We start from the raw sequence: 17,777 nt of genomic DNA, 5'->3' as shown, positions 1-17,777 counted from the left end.
TTTATACCATTGACATCCAGGAAGTTTTTCAGATGTTCATATCTTTCATCACCTTCAAACAAATCAACATATTTATAATGTCACTGACTAAGTTATTTAAGGAAGTTCATGCGCACAACAACCCATGACTCCTCTTCCATTCCCAACAACATGATGATCATAATGACCATCAACTTTTACATCAACAACATCAACTATGTATGGATGAATCCCTACAGGAAATTCATTGAGCAAAGGAATTGATTTTGTTTTAAGAGTGTCTTTCATGACTCCTTTGCTTGATTTCCAAATAAAAGAGCTATCATGTTGTGAATGTAGGGCATCAACATACTCAAAATAATGTGCTTAGTTAATCTTGCAAATTTAATAGCCCACCCTTTTTCTGCACCCATTGTTTTTGCCTTCCTAGTTGGTGCATACAAAGATGTCATATGGATATGCCCTTTTGTGTAGCTTATTCTTGATATTTACCTTGCCAACAATATCAACCTCTTTAAAGCTATTCAACATCACATCAAACTCCTGTTGGATTGACAATTTTGTAGAATATTGATGAAATATCTAAAAAACTTAATCATGTCCATATAACATTCTAAGCCAACATATTTAATGTGATCATTCTCTTACACAATATGTTGTAAAACATATTTTGACACAAAACACTACAATTTTTGTGTACATTGTAACATTGAGGACATGACCCACCACATGAAAACTCATCTTGAAATGAAACTTTAATTGCTTTAAGTTGCAAGCTTATCATCATCTTATGAATCCCAACAAAAGCATAAGTTTCCTATGTAGGTCTAAACCATTCTCTTTAGACTATAATGTGCAGTCTCAACCCTACAAGGAAAACAATTATGTTTTACTTGTCTTTCCCATAAAATGCGACAAAATATATGGTTCATATGGTCATACCTATTACTTATTGTGTTACCTTATGTCTTGACAAAATTTTCTTTGTGTGGAATTAACCAAACACCATTGACATATTCAACAAATATAGGTCATGAAGAACAATCAACTTCAAATGTTTGAATACGATGTTAAAATCCTTATACATCATCACAATCCATAACAAATCCCCAAGCTTCCATGACTTGATTCCATGTCTCTCATGGATGCACTAACATTTTACACTTTGGTTTCACATTTTTATTAATATGAAAGTGATATAGCATATTACAAGTTTTGGGGAACACTACATTTATTGAATTCATGAGAGCAATATCTTTATCATTGACTATGACTATAGATAGGGTATGGATCAACCCTAAAAACAACCATTTAAATCTATCAACGGGCCACACAAAGTTATTTTCATGTTCACATGGAATTAAACAAATGTATAAGAGAATATCAACCTCTGAAGGTGACACCCACAACCTCAAGTAAGGGCATTCTACACCTAATAGTTTTGTATGAGCTATCCTTTATCAACACAGTGTTAAAAGAATCAAGTAGTTTCACTTAATCAATGTGTATCCAAAATATATTCGTACCCTCATTAAACCTACACCAATGAGTATATATGTCTCGCTCTCAAGTGACATCATCAATTGTTTCATTTAAGTTCTATGACCTCGTTCCGTTCTACGATATGCATACCTTGCATTGTAAACTTGTTATATGGTGGTTACATTCTTCTCATTGTGCTCATTTATTGTCAGCAAAATATTTATAGGTTTTTATGAACTCTTTGTCAAATCAACAAACATAGACTTCTCATTAAATGTTAACCTACCAACATATAGATGATCTGCCAAGTCATGATTATGAGAGCCACAAAATAATTTCACAGTCCATCATTCACCACCTTTACCGATTTCGTTTGCAATCTAGAAGGACAATTACACTTCCAACTTTCACTATAAGTAATTTCTATATCATTTTTGTATCGTTTGTACATATTCTCTCATAATGTAATAATGCGCACGTCTTCCTTTCTTGTTGCTCATTCAATGTATCTGACCTTAATATAACAATAATAAAACAAAAATTATAGACATAATTTCTTACCAACTCAAAAAGGTCATCCCAAGTAGTGAATACCTACAAAAACATATGACATCTTTATATTTAATTCAACAAATAAGCTTCGCAAATACACACTATGTAAATACTAATGTGACAATGACCTTTACCTGTTGTGTTCTAAATGCATAAGTACAATCATGTAACCTACATGCAATTATCCAATGCAGAGTACTCCATATCAACATCATATACACTCACAAAGACATTGACCTCATATGATATCCTCGTGTAAAAATCGTCATCTATTTCTGACAAAAATCAATTTTAATTACAAAAAAAAAATCCAACATTTTGGATTAATGAATCCATAATACAAATATCAATTTCTCGAAAAGAGAAATCCACAATAGCAGTTGAGAATTCTAAAAAGACAATTTCATAATTGTATTTTTGTATTCTAGAATAGGACTTACAAATAACCCCATAACCTTTTGGATTAAGTATTCTAGAAACATTACGAAGTTTTTATTCCAAAACAACCGTTCTACATTATTCCCCCCACTATCTACAACGTTGTTCTAAAAGTTATGGCATGTTCTAAAAGTCTTTTTTTGGACTCTAAAGTTTGGTAGCCATATCTTCACCATTTCAACCACCAATACTAAAAAATAGCGTCCTTCCACACTTGAAACCACCTAGTATTGCTTCTAAAAAACACCATGAGTTCCACCTTATGTCATTGAAAGTGTCACCTTTGTCCACCACCAACCTTCTACCGCCATTATCACAAATCACGTCTTCCATGGAATTCATTCCTTTCAAACAAACTCTCAAGGGAAAAACTGGTATTTTGAAAAGTAATAGTAATGGTTGCATGAAGTAAAAACCTTAAATTGTTGATGAAAGAAAACTCACATTGTCCACTATAGGTTGTAGGCTATTGCATTCTACACCCCATGGTTTGAAGTTGCATCCCATGGGATAGTGAAATGTTAAAAATATTCCTGGTTCATATTTATCTCAGTGCGGTACCCTAGAGGACCTCCATTCTTTCTTACATTCGTCATTAATTCGAGTCTCCTTATTTCCTTTTGTTTTTAAAAAACATTTCAGACTACATAATTCAGTGTTATTGGAATTTATAAAATCCAAAAACAATTTTAAAAAAATTTCCAAATTACATAATTTATAAGCGAATATCAAATTAGAAAATACTTTCATCCGAAATGTAAAATAATTATAAAATATGTATTTTAGAATGTATTCGGAAATATATTTCATAATGCACAATTTAGAATACATATTTGGTAAAATTGAAAATTTATTTTTATTGGGTGCAGAAAAAATATATGTGGTTGCAGAATTCAATGGCCTGGGTTCTATATAGAAAGATTAGAGCCCATGATATTGTTTGGCCCAAAGACGAGATCGTTGGTTTCATCTTCTGTCTCTTGCATAGCACGGTGGTTGCAGCATCACCACACCACCACCACACACCATGAAGCTGTCCTTGAAGTTCCAGGGTGACGAAAACCACGAGCAACACAGCGCACAAATCATGACGGCGAAGGTACCCATTACTATACTGAACAAGCCCTTTCTTTCAGCCGTCACCGCCACCACCGCCACCAACTCCGTTTCCGAGTTTTCCTTTGCACTCTCCTCAAACTTCACTTCAGGCCCATCCCTCAGAGTCTCTTACACGCCCACCGCCTCCCAACCCTTCACCCTCTCCCTTAAATCGGGCCTGGGCCTGTTCGGCTCCCCGCTCCACTCCCCTCTCGTCTTCTCCGCTAACTTCTCCCTCTCCCCAACCCCCACCCCTTTTTTCTCTCTCCAATTCAAACCCCAATTCGGCCACTTCTCTCTCCACAAAACCGTTTTCTCCGATACCCCACCACCCCCTTCTCCTCTCCCTCCCACACCTCAAATTGTGTCCAATGAATCTTCCTCGGGTTGGCAGAATCTGAAATTGGAACCATGCGGTGACAGAGACCAATCACACCCTAACGTTTTGGAAAACTCTAAGAACGATGCAAAACACGCTCTCTCTCCTGCCGTTAGGGTTATGGCTCAGACGCTGGTGCCTGTTACGAAAGGTTTCTTCTTGAACTTCCGCTGGGGGGTGAATTTTCCCCGGAATTTTGGTTCAAAAATGCCGAGCTTAACCGTTAATAAGATTCGGTTAGAAAGGGTTGAGGATGAGAAAGAGAGTAGTAACAGTAATAGTCAGAAGAAAAGGGTCGGTTCTGAAATTGATTTGAAGGAAATGTGTTTTTGGATGGGGAGAGATTTGGAGAACGTGGAGAGGGAAAATAGGGAGATGAAGCGTTTATTGGATGAGATGAAAATGGGAATTTCCACCGCCAGAAAAGAAATGGTGCTGCAACCAAACAAAGTGAGTGAAACCTCTTCTGGGGAGTTGCAGCGTCGAAGAAGTTACAAGAGTGGAAGACAAGAGGATGAGAAAAAAGTGCAGCCAAACAAATCGCAGAGTGTGGCCACTGATGTGGAATCTGAGTTGCAGAAAGCCATTAAGGCTGCTACCTCTTAGCAAGCTCAAGGTTGTTGTTGGCTGTTACCACTTTTTTAATATACTTTCAAAGTTTGCCTGCGTTGCAATGTGTATAAAATCTCAGCTTCTGTTTCTTGTTTCATGTTAACACTTACTAATTTTGTTTAGTGTAACATGTTCACGTATGTGTATGACAAAGGATGAGAGGAATCTTAGTGTTTTTGTAACTATACTTTGTAATCTGATAATTATTTTTGCGTTTTGATGGATCTACAATACAATGCAACTGTTGTTGACCTTCACTGCATAATTAATTGTGTGGATCACATGAAAAATTGAAAGTAACTGTGTGTTGTTGTGCCTTCAACATGGAAAATCTGAATTGATTTTGGCAAAAAAACATGCTATTAACTGTTACTAAGTGCTTGTGTAGTTTTCTGGGTATAAATCACAGCTCTCCTGCAACTGAGGTTGTCTCAGGTGGCTTATTTCATGAGGTGATCACTCCAAAACACCATTCCAGTTTCTGATATAAGAACTATTTCCCGTAATTAACTGTTCTTTGGGTAGCAAACCTGTTGGCTGAAACTATTTGACATGTTCATGATGGTAGTTATGTTAGTAGCATTTTTCAGTAATGAATTGTTAATTTGATGGACCCAGGTTTTCCTTCTCAGTTCATGCACTTGACAGTGGTAACTGAAGGCAGTGGTGATGAACACTGAAAAAACTACTCAAAGGATTGGTTGGTGATTATCATGATTCAAACGTTAATTTGGATAGCTTTGAATCTGACATGATATGGCCAGATCTAATAGTACTGTCTGAAAGTTGTCAAATCATTCTAGAATCTAAAGTCCTGCACCCAACTAATTCTAAATTAGTAACATTCTAAATGTAATTTAGAATAATTCTTCACATTGTATTGTAGTAAAATTAACCAGTTTAATAATTTTTTTAATTCATATTCAAGGAGAACTCCCTCTGTATTGTAGATACCTTTTACAAAATCAAATTAATAAATAAGTATTATCTTTAATAAATTCTTTTTTTTTTAATATTTAATTTTATTGCTAAGTGATGTTTCAAATTTAAAATCCTAATTAAAGTGAATCAACCTCGTGGGACAGTATTATCATTAATAATTTTAAAATTACTAAAATGATATTTTCATAATTTTAGTAATCAAATCCATTAATATTTATAACTTCGGAATTAATTCAATCACTGGCTCACCTGTTCAACTAACAGAATTAAACTCTTCTAAGAAAAGGTAAAATGGTGAATAAAAATCAATAAAACGCCCAATATACTAAATGTATAAAAACATAATACAGAAATTATCGAAAAATTACTTTTTATCTTTTAAATACTTGTTCATAAGGTATTAAAAATAAAAAAAAATATTAAACTGCAACAATCTTAATTTATTTTAGAACACTTGATATTAATAAAAGATATTAATATATTAACAAAAATTTCTTTTATGTTAGGCAAATTCTTCCTTCATCATACCAATTAGAACTTACACCCTATCATTTTTTTAAATTTCCAAAATTATCTTATATTTTAAATTTTTAAAAAATACATTTCGAAAATCAAAATCTCATTCCAGAAAAATAAATCCCAAATAAAAAATACATTTTGAAAACAAAAAATCCAGAATATTAAATTTAAAAATAAGATTGGGCCTGTAGTACACAACGGCATGGCCCAAAATCCAATCAAAATTCCAACTTCCTAGTACGAAACCCTAATATGTATCTATAAAGTGTCACAAGCCATTTTCTCCTCTGTCCACAATATAGCATCGCAAGGTTTATGTAATACGATTCAATGTATAGATGAGATGCCGGAGGCCTGTCTCCGGTGGCCTGTCTCCGGTGGCCTTTCGGACATAGCCACTCTCCTGTGTTCTTCCCTTCTTTATTTATTTTTATATTTACTCCTATTTTTTAAATAATTTAACAACAATTTTCCCCTGTTTGAAATGGGCATGTGATGAATCTCATCTAACAAATGGGTAATTTGCGTCTGAATTACATTCATTGATGGTATATCACCTTGGAGAACTGATGCCCTTTTTTTTTCTCTGTTATTTAAGCATTAACATGGTTTGAGTCTGATAGCATCTTTCAACTACTATAATAATTCATCATTATCATCCCTTTTTGTGTATTGAATTGAAATGTTTTCCTACTTGCAATTTTGATCTTTTAAGACATGCAACACAGAATCAATTAGAGGGTGGAAAACTGTTGCATGGTTGCCTAAATTTTGTTTCCATCATTTGCCATGTGATTAACTTCATTTATAATGTATTCTCAATTGGAACTATAACAAGATTAGGTTACAATTAGTCTATAACAGACCATATGCAGTAATACATAACTACTAGGCATTGACAAATCTACAATTCCTCCTAATTTCTCCTTCATCACCAGTAAGAACATTGATATTTCCCATCTTAATCATTGATTTGGCAAATGAAGCAAAGAAAAGTTTTTCGTTTGAGGCATATGCCCACACATGCTCTGTAATCTGTCCATCCAAATCTTGGGTGATAAGAACATTATCAGAACCTAGCAAGCCATTCCCTCCAAGAATGTTTATAAAATATTGATTGTCAAACCTTTTGGGGGTCTGCAAATCAAGGGGTGCAAATTTGTTGTCCCTTCCCTCAATAGGGCAAATGGACTGCAGAATTCTCCTGAAGTTTGTGTACCGCTTATAGTGATCATATCCATGGTGGTATTCCTCTTTTGCTTCATATATCCTCTGCCTGAAGTTTAGACATTTTGCTCTTCCTATAGTATGGCTACCTGTTTTTTGTTCACCATGAACTCCTCCTCATTAGTTGTATAATCTCTTCTTTTTTCAGTGTCCCAAATTATTGATTTAATTGTTTGAACAGATAATAAGGACTGAATTGAGTTACTCTTTGTATTACTCGTTCACTCCAGTAATTTTCAGTTCTGATTGAATACACTTGAGGAAGGAATTAAGTATACCTGATAGAGTTACCAAGTCTTGTATGTCAAGGCCTTGTTGCTTAAAGTTTTCTATGAGAACCTCTAAAGAGGAATTTGGAGCAGGGATGAAAAGATTAGCTCCACTGAAACTTGACTCCAGAGAATCCTTCCTCCCCAGCAAGACCTCCCATCTTGGTCCTCCTCTCTGCAAAATTCAACAATAGAAATTATTGTGAATCAAAAGAACAAACAATACATGTGTGATAAGTAATGACATTCATTTTGTGCACCAGTTGAACAGCATCACGTGCAGCCATGACAAGGATGTCTGCACATGAAACAGTGATAGGACATTCCTCTTCCAGCAGGTACTTGATCTTGTCTATCACCTCAAACCCACGTAAAGAGTTCACATTTGGCCCAGCCAGTTTTTCACTTGTCATGCCCTCCACGCTGTCCAGAAGCACCGATGCATCACATCCCTATTCTTCATTTCATCAGACAAATAGACAAGAACAAAAAAAAGTAACATGGGCCATGAAGAATGAAAAGCTGAAAAGGAAGATGGTCACTACCATTACAAAACAATCGTGGAAGTGTAAGCGAAGTAGAGAGGCTGCGAAACGAGGGTCTTTCAAAAGTGCCACCTCCACGTTGTGTCTCACGATGTCTTCAGCTAAGGGACACTTCTCCTTGTAGTAGTCATGAACAAGAAGTTCCACGCCACTTAGAGTTGTAGCATTGAAGAAAATACCAATCAGGAAGAGTGTGAGCCTCATACTCTCCATCGAAGGAAATGATGGAAAATGGGAATGAATGGTGGAGCAGTATTAGGCTTCTGCTCTATTCTATGTGCCTAAACTGAAGCCTCTGATGATGTTTTCTTGTACCGTTTGTTAGTGTGTTTTTTTCTACATTTTCAAACCAAACCTTAGGGAGGAGAATTTTCCCAGGTGTTTTGGTTCCACCAAGAGTTGATACAACCATCTTGACTTTCTGTTTTTTTGCTTTTTAACTCTGTTTTGTTCTGTAAACACTGTAGCTGGGTGGCATAACGTGCTTTCCTGAGGGAATTATCCACCCTAAGGTTGGTTTGAAAATTACAAAAAAACACTGACGAAATTATATATTATGTGTTTTGATGTTATTTTTCCATAAAGCAATTCAAATTGTTTGTTTATTGTATTATTTAGTGCTACAAGTTTATGCTGGGTGTATGAGTTTTCTTGGTTCTACAGAGTCAATACTCATAATCTGTTAAGAAATGTTGGAGTTTTCTTTTATATGATTAAATTTGACTTATAAGTTTATTTGGTGATACTATAGTAATCTATTCTAGCTACACAAAGTGAATATATTTAAAAACATAAGTTTAATATAAAGAAAGAAAAAAAACAATTACAGAGTGTTAATTGAGATTTTAAATGACTTTTATGTAAAAAATGTTATGCATATTTTATAATATAAGAATGTGATTATTTTTTCACAAATTACATTTTATAAAACTTAATTTATATATTATTGTACTGGACCAGAGCACTCGGAGGTCGGACCTCAGCACTTGCCATAGGCGGGTCAACTTAGCTCTTGGGCCTGGTTGTAGGGTCATGTGGTTGGGTCTCTCATGCTGGTACATGAGTACTAAGAGAGTGTATTTTCTGTTGAGTATGCTTTCAGTTGAGATAGGTACTTCAAAAGGGAATAGCAAATTCCAACATAGATAGACAAAACCAGGGTTTGTCTTTAGACTCCGGCAAAAACAATTAGGTAATTAAATTATGTTCACATAAATATCTAATAAGAATTTTCTACTATCTTAATATATTTCAACTCTTTAATTCTTTTACTCCTTTCTTTATTTAGCAATTAAAAAAAGTCATTTGATGATTTTATTGGCAATATTAACTAATAGCTGTATAAATGTGATTAAAAAATTTCATTACTTCATGTTTCAACACTCTAATCTTTCCACCTCTTCCTTTAGTAAATATGAATACTCGTTTAATGTATAGTGAGAATTCTTTTAATTTTAAACTAAATAATATAAATAATTGGTAAATATTTTTCTATATTTTTTTTTCTTATTTGTCATTTTTCATCAAATTCTTAACTAGTTGACTACAGGCGACTTTAGACCATATTCGTGAAAATCTATCATGTCAGTGTAATTAAAGAAAATGTTCAAAAAACTAGTAATTCAAATATCAATATAATGTATAAGAGACAGATTCAAAAAAACTTTCTTTCTATTTATTCCACAATCATATATAACAATAACAATAAATCAAATTGAGGGTAAAAAGTAATAACCGAGAACTATATATGAAAATTTTTCACATAAATTTTTTCATGACAGTTATATTTATACATGCAAATAAAAGATCACATAATATCATTAAATGTCCAGTAATTAATCTATTGAAATCTGAATGATATTGAATATCTGATTATTCTTTTTAGTCTGTTAAATTTTCAATTGAATACCACTAGACTTTGTTAAATCTTGATAATGTTAAATGAATATAAAAATAATAATCTTTGATAATTTTGTTTCAATAAAAAAATAATCATTAAGATCTTGATTGAATATAGTGTAGTAAATGTTCTGAAATGTGAATTGGAATTAAAAGTAACATTTAAACTTATGGAACAGTTTGAAATTGACTCTCTCAGAATTAAAAGCATAAGAGGATTTTAAGAGACAACTTTTGTGATTAACAAGAACCTAATTTGCAACATCACACCAAAACCATCCAAGGCTATTTCCTGTTAATGCTTGAAGTTCAATGCTGAAATCAATAGTAGTTTATACAGAACTTGTGCACTGTTAAAAAATCACTCACCCCCCATGTTTATTGTCCAAAAATATAAAATAAATGGCACACAAAACTGATGAGGCCAAAATCAAATAATGACTTTTTACTATGGATGAAAAAAAGGTCCCAAAATCATCCTTTTGTATGAGTATATACACTTTACTGTTATAACTATCTCAGTGGCTTCCTATGCAACTTAGAATGGCAAAATGATTGATTTCACTGTTAATCTCAATGGATGCTTCTTTCTGAGCTAACTTGAGAAGAGTGCTCCTAACACCCTGCAGGAGAATAAATCCATGTTAACACATACTTGCAAGCTAAATCATGATACAAACACAAACTCCAACACCCTCATGGCACCAAGCAAACCCCAACATTTGTTTTGAACTGACTGAGTTATGTTCAACCAAATCTTTGAAAATGCACAATCATGCAGAAGTCGTTTTCTGTATAATCTATCCAAAAGCATATCCTAAGCAGCAAATTGAACTGTTGCAAGGAAAATATGTAAAAGACTATATTTACCAGTATATATTGTATTTCAATTGAATGAATTTCTAATATGATTATATTTCTCCATCTTCATCAAGGAAGATCCCTGGGTGAACTGCTGCACTAGTGAAATTTAGAGCTCTTTTTAGCTTGCGATGGTCAAATACTTCAACTTCAACCAAGAAGGCTGAACTAACTGGTCTGTGATCTGAGAGCTTAATTTCTGCACGTCCATATTGTAGTTGTTTTATTCCTTTTCCTAGCCACAATATACGATCACACCTGCATAATCTTGCCCCAGATTAAAATATTGCCACCTACTTTGCCTATTCAATAGTTTTTATAATATGTAGCAACAAAATATTCTTACCATGCTGGAGATCTTCTTTTTTCCCCTTCTTTTGGGTTCTGACCCACATATCTATCAGAGTTAATTTCATACTTGTAAGTGGGTGGGAAGTTTATCAACCCCTCTTTCCATCCATCAAACACATGCCCAATACGCAATTCTTTGCTTAGCTACAAAATTAGGTGAACCAATTATTATTTATCTAGGATAAATTGTATCCATCATCACAAAGAATATAATATCAAAAACATTGTGTAATATATCTCAAGTAGTAACACAATGGACCCAAAAAAGAAGCCAAATACAATCTTCTTGCAGAATCTAGAGAAATACTACCTAAAAACTGAAAACTAGGCATATTTTGCAGGCACAAGTCTCACCTGGTCATAATTCATCAACTCATTCCACTTCTTTAGAGCCACCAATTTTCTAACATTGGCATCCAACATATTGATACGATAATTCAAATCCCCGAACCAGAAAATCTGGCTGTTAGCAACCAACAGCAATCGATGAACATTGTATCTCCAAGGAAAAGTTTGCTAAAATTGTGAAGAAGGAAAAAGTTTCATGGTGACATAGTAAAGCTTACTCATGAGATGGGATTGTTTGCGGTTGATCTGCATCAAAGGCAGGTGAGAAGCAAGTGCGTCTGAGAATTTCATGAACATCAGAGTTTCGCCTATGTTCAGCCCCTTCCTTCTGACCAGAAGTCAAATGGGAACAAACAAAGCACAGACGTGACTGGAAGAGAGACATACTAATCGAAACTGACCCCTGCATCAGTGAGAATGTTTCATCACATTCACTCATGTCAAAAGGTGTAGGTACAATATAATCACTGATGGTTAGTGATCATAAAAATAAAACTTATTTCTCTAGTGTTTATGAAGCCTTGGTAAGTAACACTTAAAATGCAATTCTTCATGGCCAGGAATGCTTTGAAATATGTCTGCCATAATGATGTCTTACCTTGTTTCCCATGTAGCCCATAAGACCAATTCCAACCGGGGAAACTTTCAAATTATTAACGTGCCTTCTCAACCTCCTCTGAACCCAAACAGATACATATATCCCTACCATTTGCTTGCTCACAATCCGAACATACATTGGACTTCCACAAGATTTCATCGCCCCCAGTTCATTATCATCTTCGGTGTTCACCATTTCAATGAAAGTATCACCATCCTCAGCTGATAAAAATTCAGAGACAGAATCAACTACTTCAGGTATCACTTGCTCTTCTTCCCACAACAAGTCCAAGTTTCCAGAACTGTGGTGTGAGCGTTTCATTCCAACACTATATATCAGAGTACTTTCAGTCCTGTTAAAGCCAATTCTAGCTGAACTGCTCAGTACTCTCCGCAACTTTGAATTGGAATCAACAATTTGAGGGATTGCATCTAATGAGCGTTCAGGCCAGTCAATATCAATGCCATATATTCTCCTCAACTGCAAGTTATTCTGTATATCAATTATGCTCTTCACTTCCTGCTGTTTCACCTCGTTATTGTGTACCGTTCCTACAAATTCCTCAATCATCATATCTATTGGAATTGGATTATCAACGTCCATAGTGTCTGCTAGGAGATCAGCTGCAGAAGAAGTTCTTAACACTGGAGAAGGAGGGGCACTGTAGCTTTTGTGTTTACTGTCAGGCTCAGAAGATTTGTTTAGAGATCTCCTAATGATTGCCTCCCATTTTTGGATGGGTGTATTGTCTTCTGCTCCTAGCACATTTCCTGCATTCAGTGGAACTACCTCCTGAAAACTGTGAAAGGCAGCAAATACTTCAGTTATCAGAAAACCATGCAATAGATGATATATACTACAACAATCACCAGAGGCGGGCACTAAAACTCTTGTTCTACCAAGTGAGATCGGTACATGGATCATATGATACCATTCGGCATGGTTAAAAAACAAAGTTTCAAGAATAAGAATAGTACATCTTAAACAAAAATTGTTCTTGTGTCAGAAATCAGAAGTAAAAAAAGATCACACAAATGTCATGGAAGTACAAACAAGAGAAGGTGCATGATTAAATTAAAAGATGTTTACTGCAAATTTGGTAACTTCAGAAACTCAGATTACTCACCCAAGAATGTAAATATCAGCTGGGTCTTCAGTGCAAAGCCAGTCATCAATTTCAAGATCCTCATAAGGATGTCTTCCAGCAACATTCCATGTGCCAATTGTTACCCTGAAGAATAACCAAATTTAAGATGCATGTCACTGATATGTTCAATTTAATATAAGTCTAAATGCCATGCTGCATAACCAGGTTAGCTGCACACCTCACTTCCTTTGTGTTTATGTACTGAGCACGCAGAGTTTCAGATTTTCCTCTTCTGTGTCTTGCCTTCTGGCCCTTACAAGATGCATCTGAATTACATGATATCAAATCACGGTTAATGGTGTCAGGTGATAATAACAATCGTTTGAATTCATAAAACAAGATGATTGACTTAAAATTGTCTTTAAAGTTATGTGTAGCATTGACTAAATTTGACTCCAGTTACAAGCAAAGTTATGAAAGCCAAGACAAGATGTTTCTTAAGATTCTTAATTTCACAATAAGCTACAGTTACAAATTTCTATGAAGCGTGGCAAAAGGTCTAAAAGAGAAAAGAAAATGTCAAACAATTTTAAAACCACAGTTAATGAAATCATTCTTCTTTTTCCATTTATCTTCAAAAGAGAACCAGATTGCTGAAAAGGAACGGAGACTTGCCTGATCTTTGACTTGAGAATTTGGATGGAACCCCTTGTGTTCTAAGGGGGGGTTTATCTTCACGCATTCTTGAGACTCTAGGAGAGCAAGCTGGATGAAAATTGAAAGAAGCAAATGGGAAAACTTGAAAACTATCAAACTAAACAGAAAAAAGAATAAGGTAAAATTCAAAGCATACCATCATCTTCACTCTCAGTTTCAGTGTCCACTTCATCTTCACTAAAGTCATTCACCTTGGGCTTGATGTTTAACCATTTCTTCATCACAATGGAAGGCCAGAAAGCCTGCAATAAAATGAAATGAGGAATTCTGCAAGTACCAAAAAACAAGTTCCATAGCATGGTAATGTTAAGCCTTACCTCAGAGCGTTTTCCTCTCCTTGCCTTCATTGTTTGAGGTCAAAAGACCACAACAGAACCCCGAAAGACACTAGCGTGTTATGCTGGACTTTAGAAGCACAAGCTCTTAAATACGGAATCAGTCAGTGACATTAATTTGGCCCCTATTGGCAGTTAATATTTAAATATGAGGCCATGGTAAGAATACGAAAAAAGGGGATTAAGTGAATGCGAATGAGGAGGAAGATCCGTATTGGAACCAAACAGAAAAGGACAGAAAATGTGTGAGTATCTCAGCAACTCATCCACAACCGCAACTTGCAGAAGGAAAATTATGCTGCTGGTCCTCACACCACGTCGCAATTTTCTGAAAATAATTAAAAGCATAAAACACAACACCCTTGGTTGAAATCTCGTTACAAACCCAAAAGGCAAGTCCAATAAAACCATGTCATTTTCAGCAGACACACACTTACGTTGCAATTTACCAAAATGTAAATGACGAGAGGGCATCATCAAACATAGGACACTAGTGTTACATCTTAACTAACACAAAATTTTCACTTTCAATTCAACCAACCAACAAAGTAAATAATTGATAGCAAAAACTACAAAAATTTGAATAACAATACAAATCATTTACCATGCCCCAAATGCAGAAGCTAATAAATACACATTAGTTTAGCATGAAAGATTGCAATTATGAAAAGAAGGATGGATAAAAATAAAGCATAGAATCATAGCCAAGATGTGGCAGTGGCCCACATGATGAGAAGGTGTCAGTAACAAGGAACAACCTTATCATTAAACAAAACAAAAATTGACACTTACATTAAATGGATGATGCTTAGTTCAAATGGACAACTAAAGTAAACTAAGATTTCATCATGTCTGTCTGGGACAGCTGTAGACCCATTGGTTAGCTGATCCACCTTATATGCTTATTTATGTTCTCTCCATCTCTCTCATCACGTACTGATTTAGAAGCTGACAAACTCTGAAATTAATAAGAAAAGAACGAAGAAGAAGAAGAAGAAGAAATGGTCCCACAGAGAGAAGGAAATGCGAGGATGAGGAAGAGAGAGGCCCAGTACCCTAGCACTATGTGTGAAGATAACAATTTCAGAGTTTTCAAGTGTTGAAATGAAGAATCAAACGCGTTGGGGGAACGTACAAAACAGAAAATAGTAAAACTTCTCATAACTCATGCCTTTGACTATGGTTTACTTAACACAAAATAATATTAAAAACTTTTTTGAGTGATGGGAAAAGTACAACCAACCAGGCGCAAGTGGGAATGTGGCATAGAGCAAGAAAGAGGAAGAAAAATTTCCTTTTTATTCATGCCCACATGGAAACTTCAACAGTACTTCATCACAATTCAGATTTGAAGGGTGTTAGGGACACCTTCCAGAAGAATTTGAAATTAAAAAGCTGATCTTGAAAATTTCGAGTTATATACTATAGTTTACATAAAATTATATTAACGACAGTGACTTCACAACAACTAAAAAAATGGTGTGAGAAAAGATTATTCAGCAAAAATGTGTAGCATGCACATAAAACCTAATGATAAAGAAGTTTGAAATGTAAAATTATAACAAAACAATATTGAAAGTGTAATGGTATAGACCGATGGTCACTACTATCATTCGGTTTCCGTAACCGAGCTAACCGAAACTTCATGGATGGTCAGACCGACCGACACACTTAACTATTAAAGCTCAAATCAAGGTTAGTGAAGTTAAATTACCATTAAGAATTAGGTAATGCAATCATAAGTGTGATCCATTCCACTAATCAGACTCAATAAGGTAAGTCCATTAAAATAATATAAATAACGCACATTCCAAGAAGAAAGGTACGTCATTACTATTGTACACATCCGAGTGCCGAATATCCTCTTTACTGACTTGAGGAATGCCTTCTGCAGGTACCTCTCCCATTTGACATTCACCCGATATTGAGAGACTGAGAGTCGAAGGAGTAGCGTGAAGGCCACGAGTATCACAGTGAAGCTTTAACAACCTGTCTGAAAAAAGAAAAAGACGAAACCTTAAATAGTTCTCTAAACTTCATATTCCTAGCAGGAATATAAAGGATTCACCCAACATTAATGTATGTTTAACTACACAACCAGACACGAATAATCTTTTATAGCCATTGAAGATTGAACCTAAATTGAATTAAATACAACAACTCATAACTAATCAAATCCCATTAGCGTTGATAATTTAATATTGATGACTTTAAGGCAAGTAGTTAGTTTACTATGCTATGATTAACATCAATCACCGTCACCTTTACGCGCTCTTCTTCTTCCTCTATCACAGATTGCCAATTGTTTAAGTAATGTCTCTCAGAATGGAACACCATTCTAACCTTATCAAGAAGGAATTCTAATTTACTTTTATATTTTCATAATATTAGTTCTATATTTAAAATTCAATTTCGTAATATTTTTATTCATATGTGATCATTTTAATTTAAAATATATGAGAGAACTAGTTGTGTGATGAAAGCAAGATAGTGTGAAAAGAAGGAAAATGTTGAGAGTGTTACAGTTAATATGAGGCTGCAATTTGCAATGTGGACACAAAATAAATACAATTGTATGAGCATAAACATGAACATTCTTGGACTACATGAACTTGTCGGCAACTTGTACATATGTTTCTCTTTTTCATCATATAATATTATTATGAAGCAAATTTAAGTATTTTTAAAAAAATTATAGACAAACATATAAAAAATATAAATATATATACCTATTAAAAAAAACTTCGTTTTCTAAAAAGAAACACAAATAAAACAGTTTTAGATTCAGTGTCATCATAGCTTATAAAGTTATTTAGGTTGAATTAAGATTTTATAGAAAAAATAGTATTTGTTTGATGATAGAATTGGATAAGAAATTAAAGTTTTAAATAGAATTGGATCTTAAAAATTGTAATTGTATATGTATGATTTTTTTTTTTTTTGGAATGAGACTGTAAGATACTCTATGATTTGATTATATAGAATTTTAAGACGACTAAAATTGATATTTCCCTATTTTTTAATCTGAATTTTCTGAAATATTATAATTAATTTTATTTTTAGTATGATTACATTTTAAAATAATTAAATTAATCAATTGATTGTCTGAAAAAGTAGATCTAGTATTTATATAAATTGACACCTTAATCGGGGTTTAAAGATGCAAAACGTGGATTTTTTTCGTAAATCTTTAGGATTATGACTTTCACTAGACAAAATATCACGTTGTCTCTTTCACTTCCTCTTTTTGATATTGGCCAAACAAAAAATATTAAAATAATTGACTTTTTTTTTTATCAAAATCATTTCGAATTAGTATTACTTTCATATTTAAATATTATATTTGTTGAAAAAAAAGTAATATCTCATTAAATTTTCACTTTCTTTTAATTGAACAAATTTTGATATCCCTTCTCACGCTAAATAAGTATAAATTTAGTAAGACAATTCCTTTATAGTTGAAGAAATTTATAAAAATGATGTAGAATATAATGTATCCACGTGATTAAAAATTTAAGGTAATATTTTTGCTGATATAT

The 17,777-nt window shown here is 34.0% G+C and overlaps 3 protein-coding genes and 1 non-coding gene across 7 annotated transcripts; 2 read left to right on the top strand and 2 right to left on the bottom strand.

Annotated features, from left to right (window-relative positions):
* The first annotated feature begins 3,340 nt into the window (after positions 1-3,340).
* On the top strand, positions 3,341-5,534 carry LOC137809983 (uncharacterized). 2 transcript variants are annotated; one of them, XR_011080828.1, is made up of 3 exons: positions 3,341-4,544; positions 4,929-4,992; positions 5,159-5,534. XR_011080828.1 is itself a non-coding variant. In XM_068611081.1 (2 exons), exon 1 carries the CDS (start codon positions 3,479-3,481, stop codon positions 4,532-4,534), a length of 1,056 nt encoding a protein of 351 aa, XP_068467182.1. In that variant the 5' UTR covers positions 3,341-3,478; the 3' UTR covers positions 4,535-4,544; positions 5,159-5,534. The 2 variants fall into 2 exon arrangements, 1 of the variants encoding a protein (XP_068467182.1); XM_068611081.1 differs by lacking the exon at positions 4,929-4,992.
* Positions 5,535-6,484: 950 nt separating this feature from the next.
* On the top strand, positions 6,485-6,579 carry LOC137813124 (small nucleolar RNA Z101). Its single transcript, XR_011081359.1, has one exon. It is a non-coding gene; the product is annotated as a small nucleolar RNA Z101 (small nucleolar RNA).
* Positions 6,580-6,758: 179 nt separating this feature from the next.
* LOC137809982 (peroxidase 20) lies at positions 6,759-8,611 on the bottom strand. The gene is made up of 4 exons (XM_068611080.1): positions 8,043-8,611; positions 7,758-7,949; positions 7,507-7,672; positions 6,759-7,317 (listed from the first exon to the last, which is right to left on the bottom strand). Exons 1-4 carry the CDS (start codon positions 8,253-8,255, stop codon positions 6,890-6,892), a joined length of 999 nt encoding a protein of 332 aa, XP_068467181.1. The 5' UTR covers positions 8,256-8,611; the 3' UTR covers positions 6,759-6,889.
* Positions 8,612-10,196: 1,585 nt separating this feature from the next.
* On the bottom strand, positions 10,197-15,582 carry LOC137809981 (type I inositol polyphosphate 5-phosphatase 2-like). 3 transcript variants are annotated; one of them, XM_068611077.1, is made up of 12 exons: positions 15,031-15,582; positions 14,221-14,566; positions 14,040-14,145; positions 13,862-13,951; positions 13,425-13,512; positions 13,226-13,330; positions 12,100-12,898; positions 11,720-11,904; positions 11,508-11,616; positions 11,149-11,297; positions 10,812-11,060; positions 10,197-10,564 (listed from the first exon to the last, which is right to left on the bottom strand). In XM_068611077.1, exons 2-11 carry the CDS (start codon positions 14,248-14,250, stop codon positions 10,853-10,855), a joined length of 1,869 nt encoding a protein of 622 aa, XP_068467178.1. In that variant the 5' UTR covers positions 14,251-14,566; positions 15,031-15,582; the 3' UTR covers positions 10,197-10,564; positions 10,812-10,852. The 3 variants fall into 3 exon arrangements, with proteins under 3 accessions (XP_068467178.1, XP_068467180.1, XP_068467179.1); XM_068611079.1 differs by having other exon boundaries at positions 14,221-14,363; positions 15,031-15,314; XM_068611078.1 differs by lacking the exon at positions 15,031-15,582 and adding an exon at positions 14,843-14,890.
* Positions 15,583-17,777: the final 2,195 nt, after the last annotated feature.

The sequence above is a fragment of the Phaseolus vulgaris genome, chromosome 2 (assembly GCF_000499845.2).
Source record: "Phaseolus vulgaris cultivar G19833 chromosome 2, P. vulgaris v2.0, whole genome shotgun sequence".
Taxonomy (NCBI): Eukaryota; Viridiplantae; Streptophyta; class Magnoliopsida; order Fabales; family Fabaceae; genus Phaseolus; species Phaseolus vulgaris.
Note: the sequence above shows the minus strand (reverse complement) of the source record. Positions and strands in the feature narration are given on the sequence as shown.

Bases quoted from the DNA above. Each gene is read 5' to 3' on its own strand.
- LOC137809983 (XM_068611081.1), top strand. From the start codon at position 3,479: ATGAAGCTGTCCTTGAAGTTCCAGGGTGACGAAAACCACGAGCAACAC.
- LOC137809982 (XM_068611080.1), bottom strand. From the start codon at position 8,255: ATGGAGAGTATGAGGCTCACACTCTTCCTGATTGGTATTTTCTTCAAT. The intron at 7,950-8,042 runs GTAGTGACCATC...AATGAAGAATAG, and splicing joins TCCACGATTGTTTTGTAATG to GGATGTGATGCATCGGTGCT. The intron at 7,318-7,506 runs GTATACTTAATT...AACAAAAAACAG, and splicing joins AGACTTGGTAACTCTATCAG to GTAGCCATACTATAGGAAGA.
- LOC137809981 (XM_068611077.1), bottom strand. From the start codon at position 14,250: ATGAAGGCAAGGAGAGGAAAACGCTCTGAG. The intron at 13,952-14,039 runs GTATGCTTTGAA...ATTTTCATCCAG, and splicing joins AACTGAGAGTGAAGATGATG to CTTGCTCTCCTAGAGTCTCA. The intron at 13,513-13,861 runs GCAAGTCTCCGT...CATGTAATTCAG, and splicing joins ATTCTCAAGTCAAAGATCAG to ATGCATCTTGTAAGGGCCAG.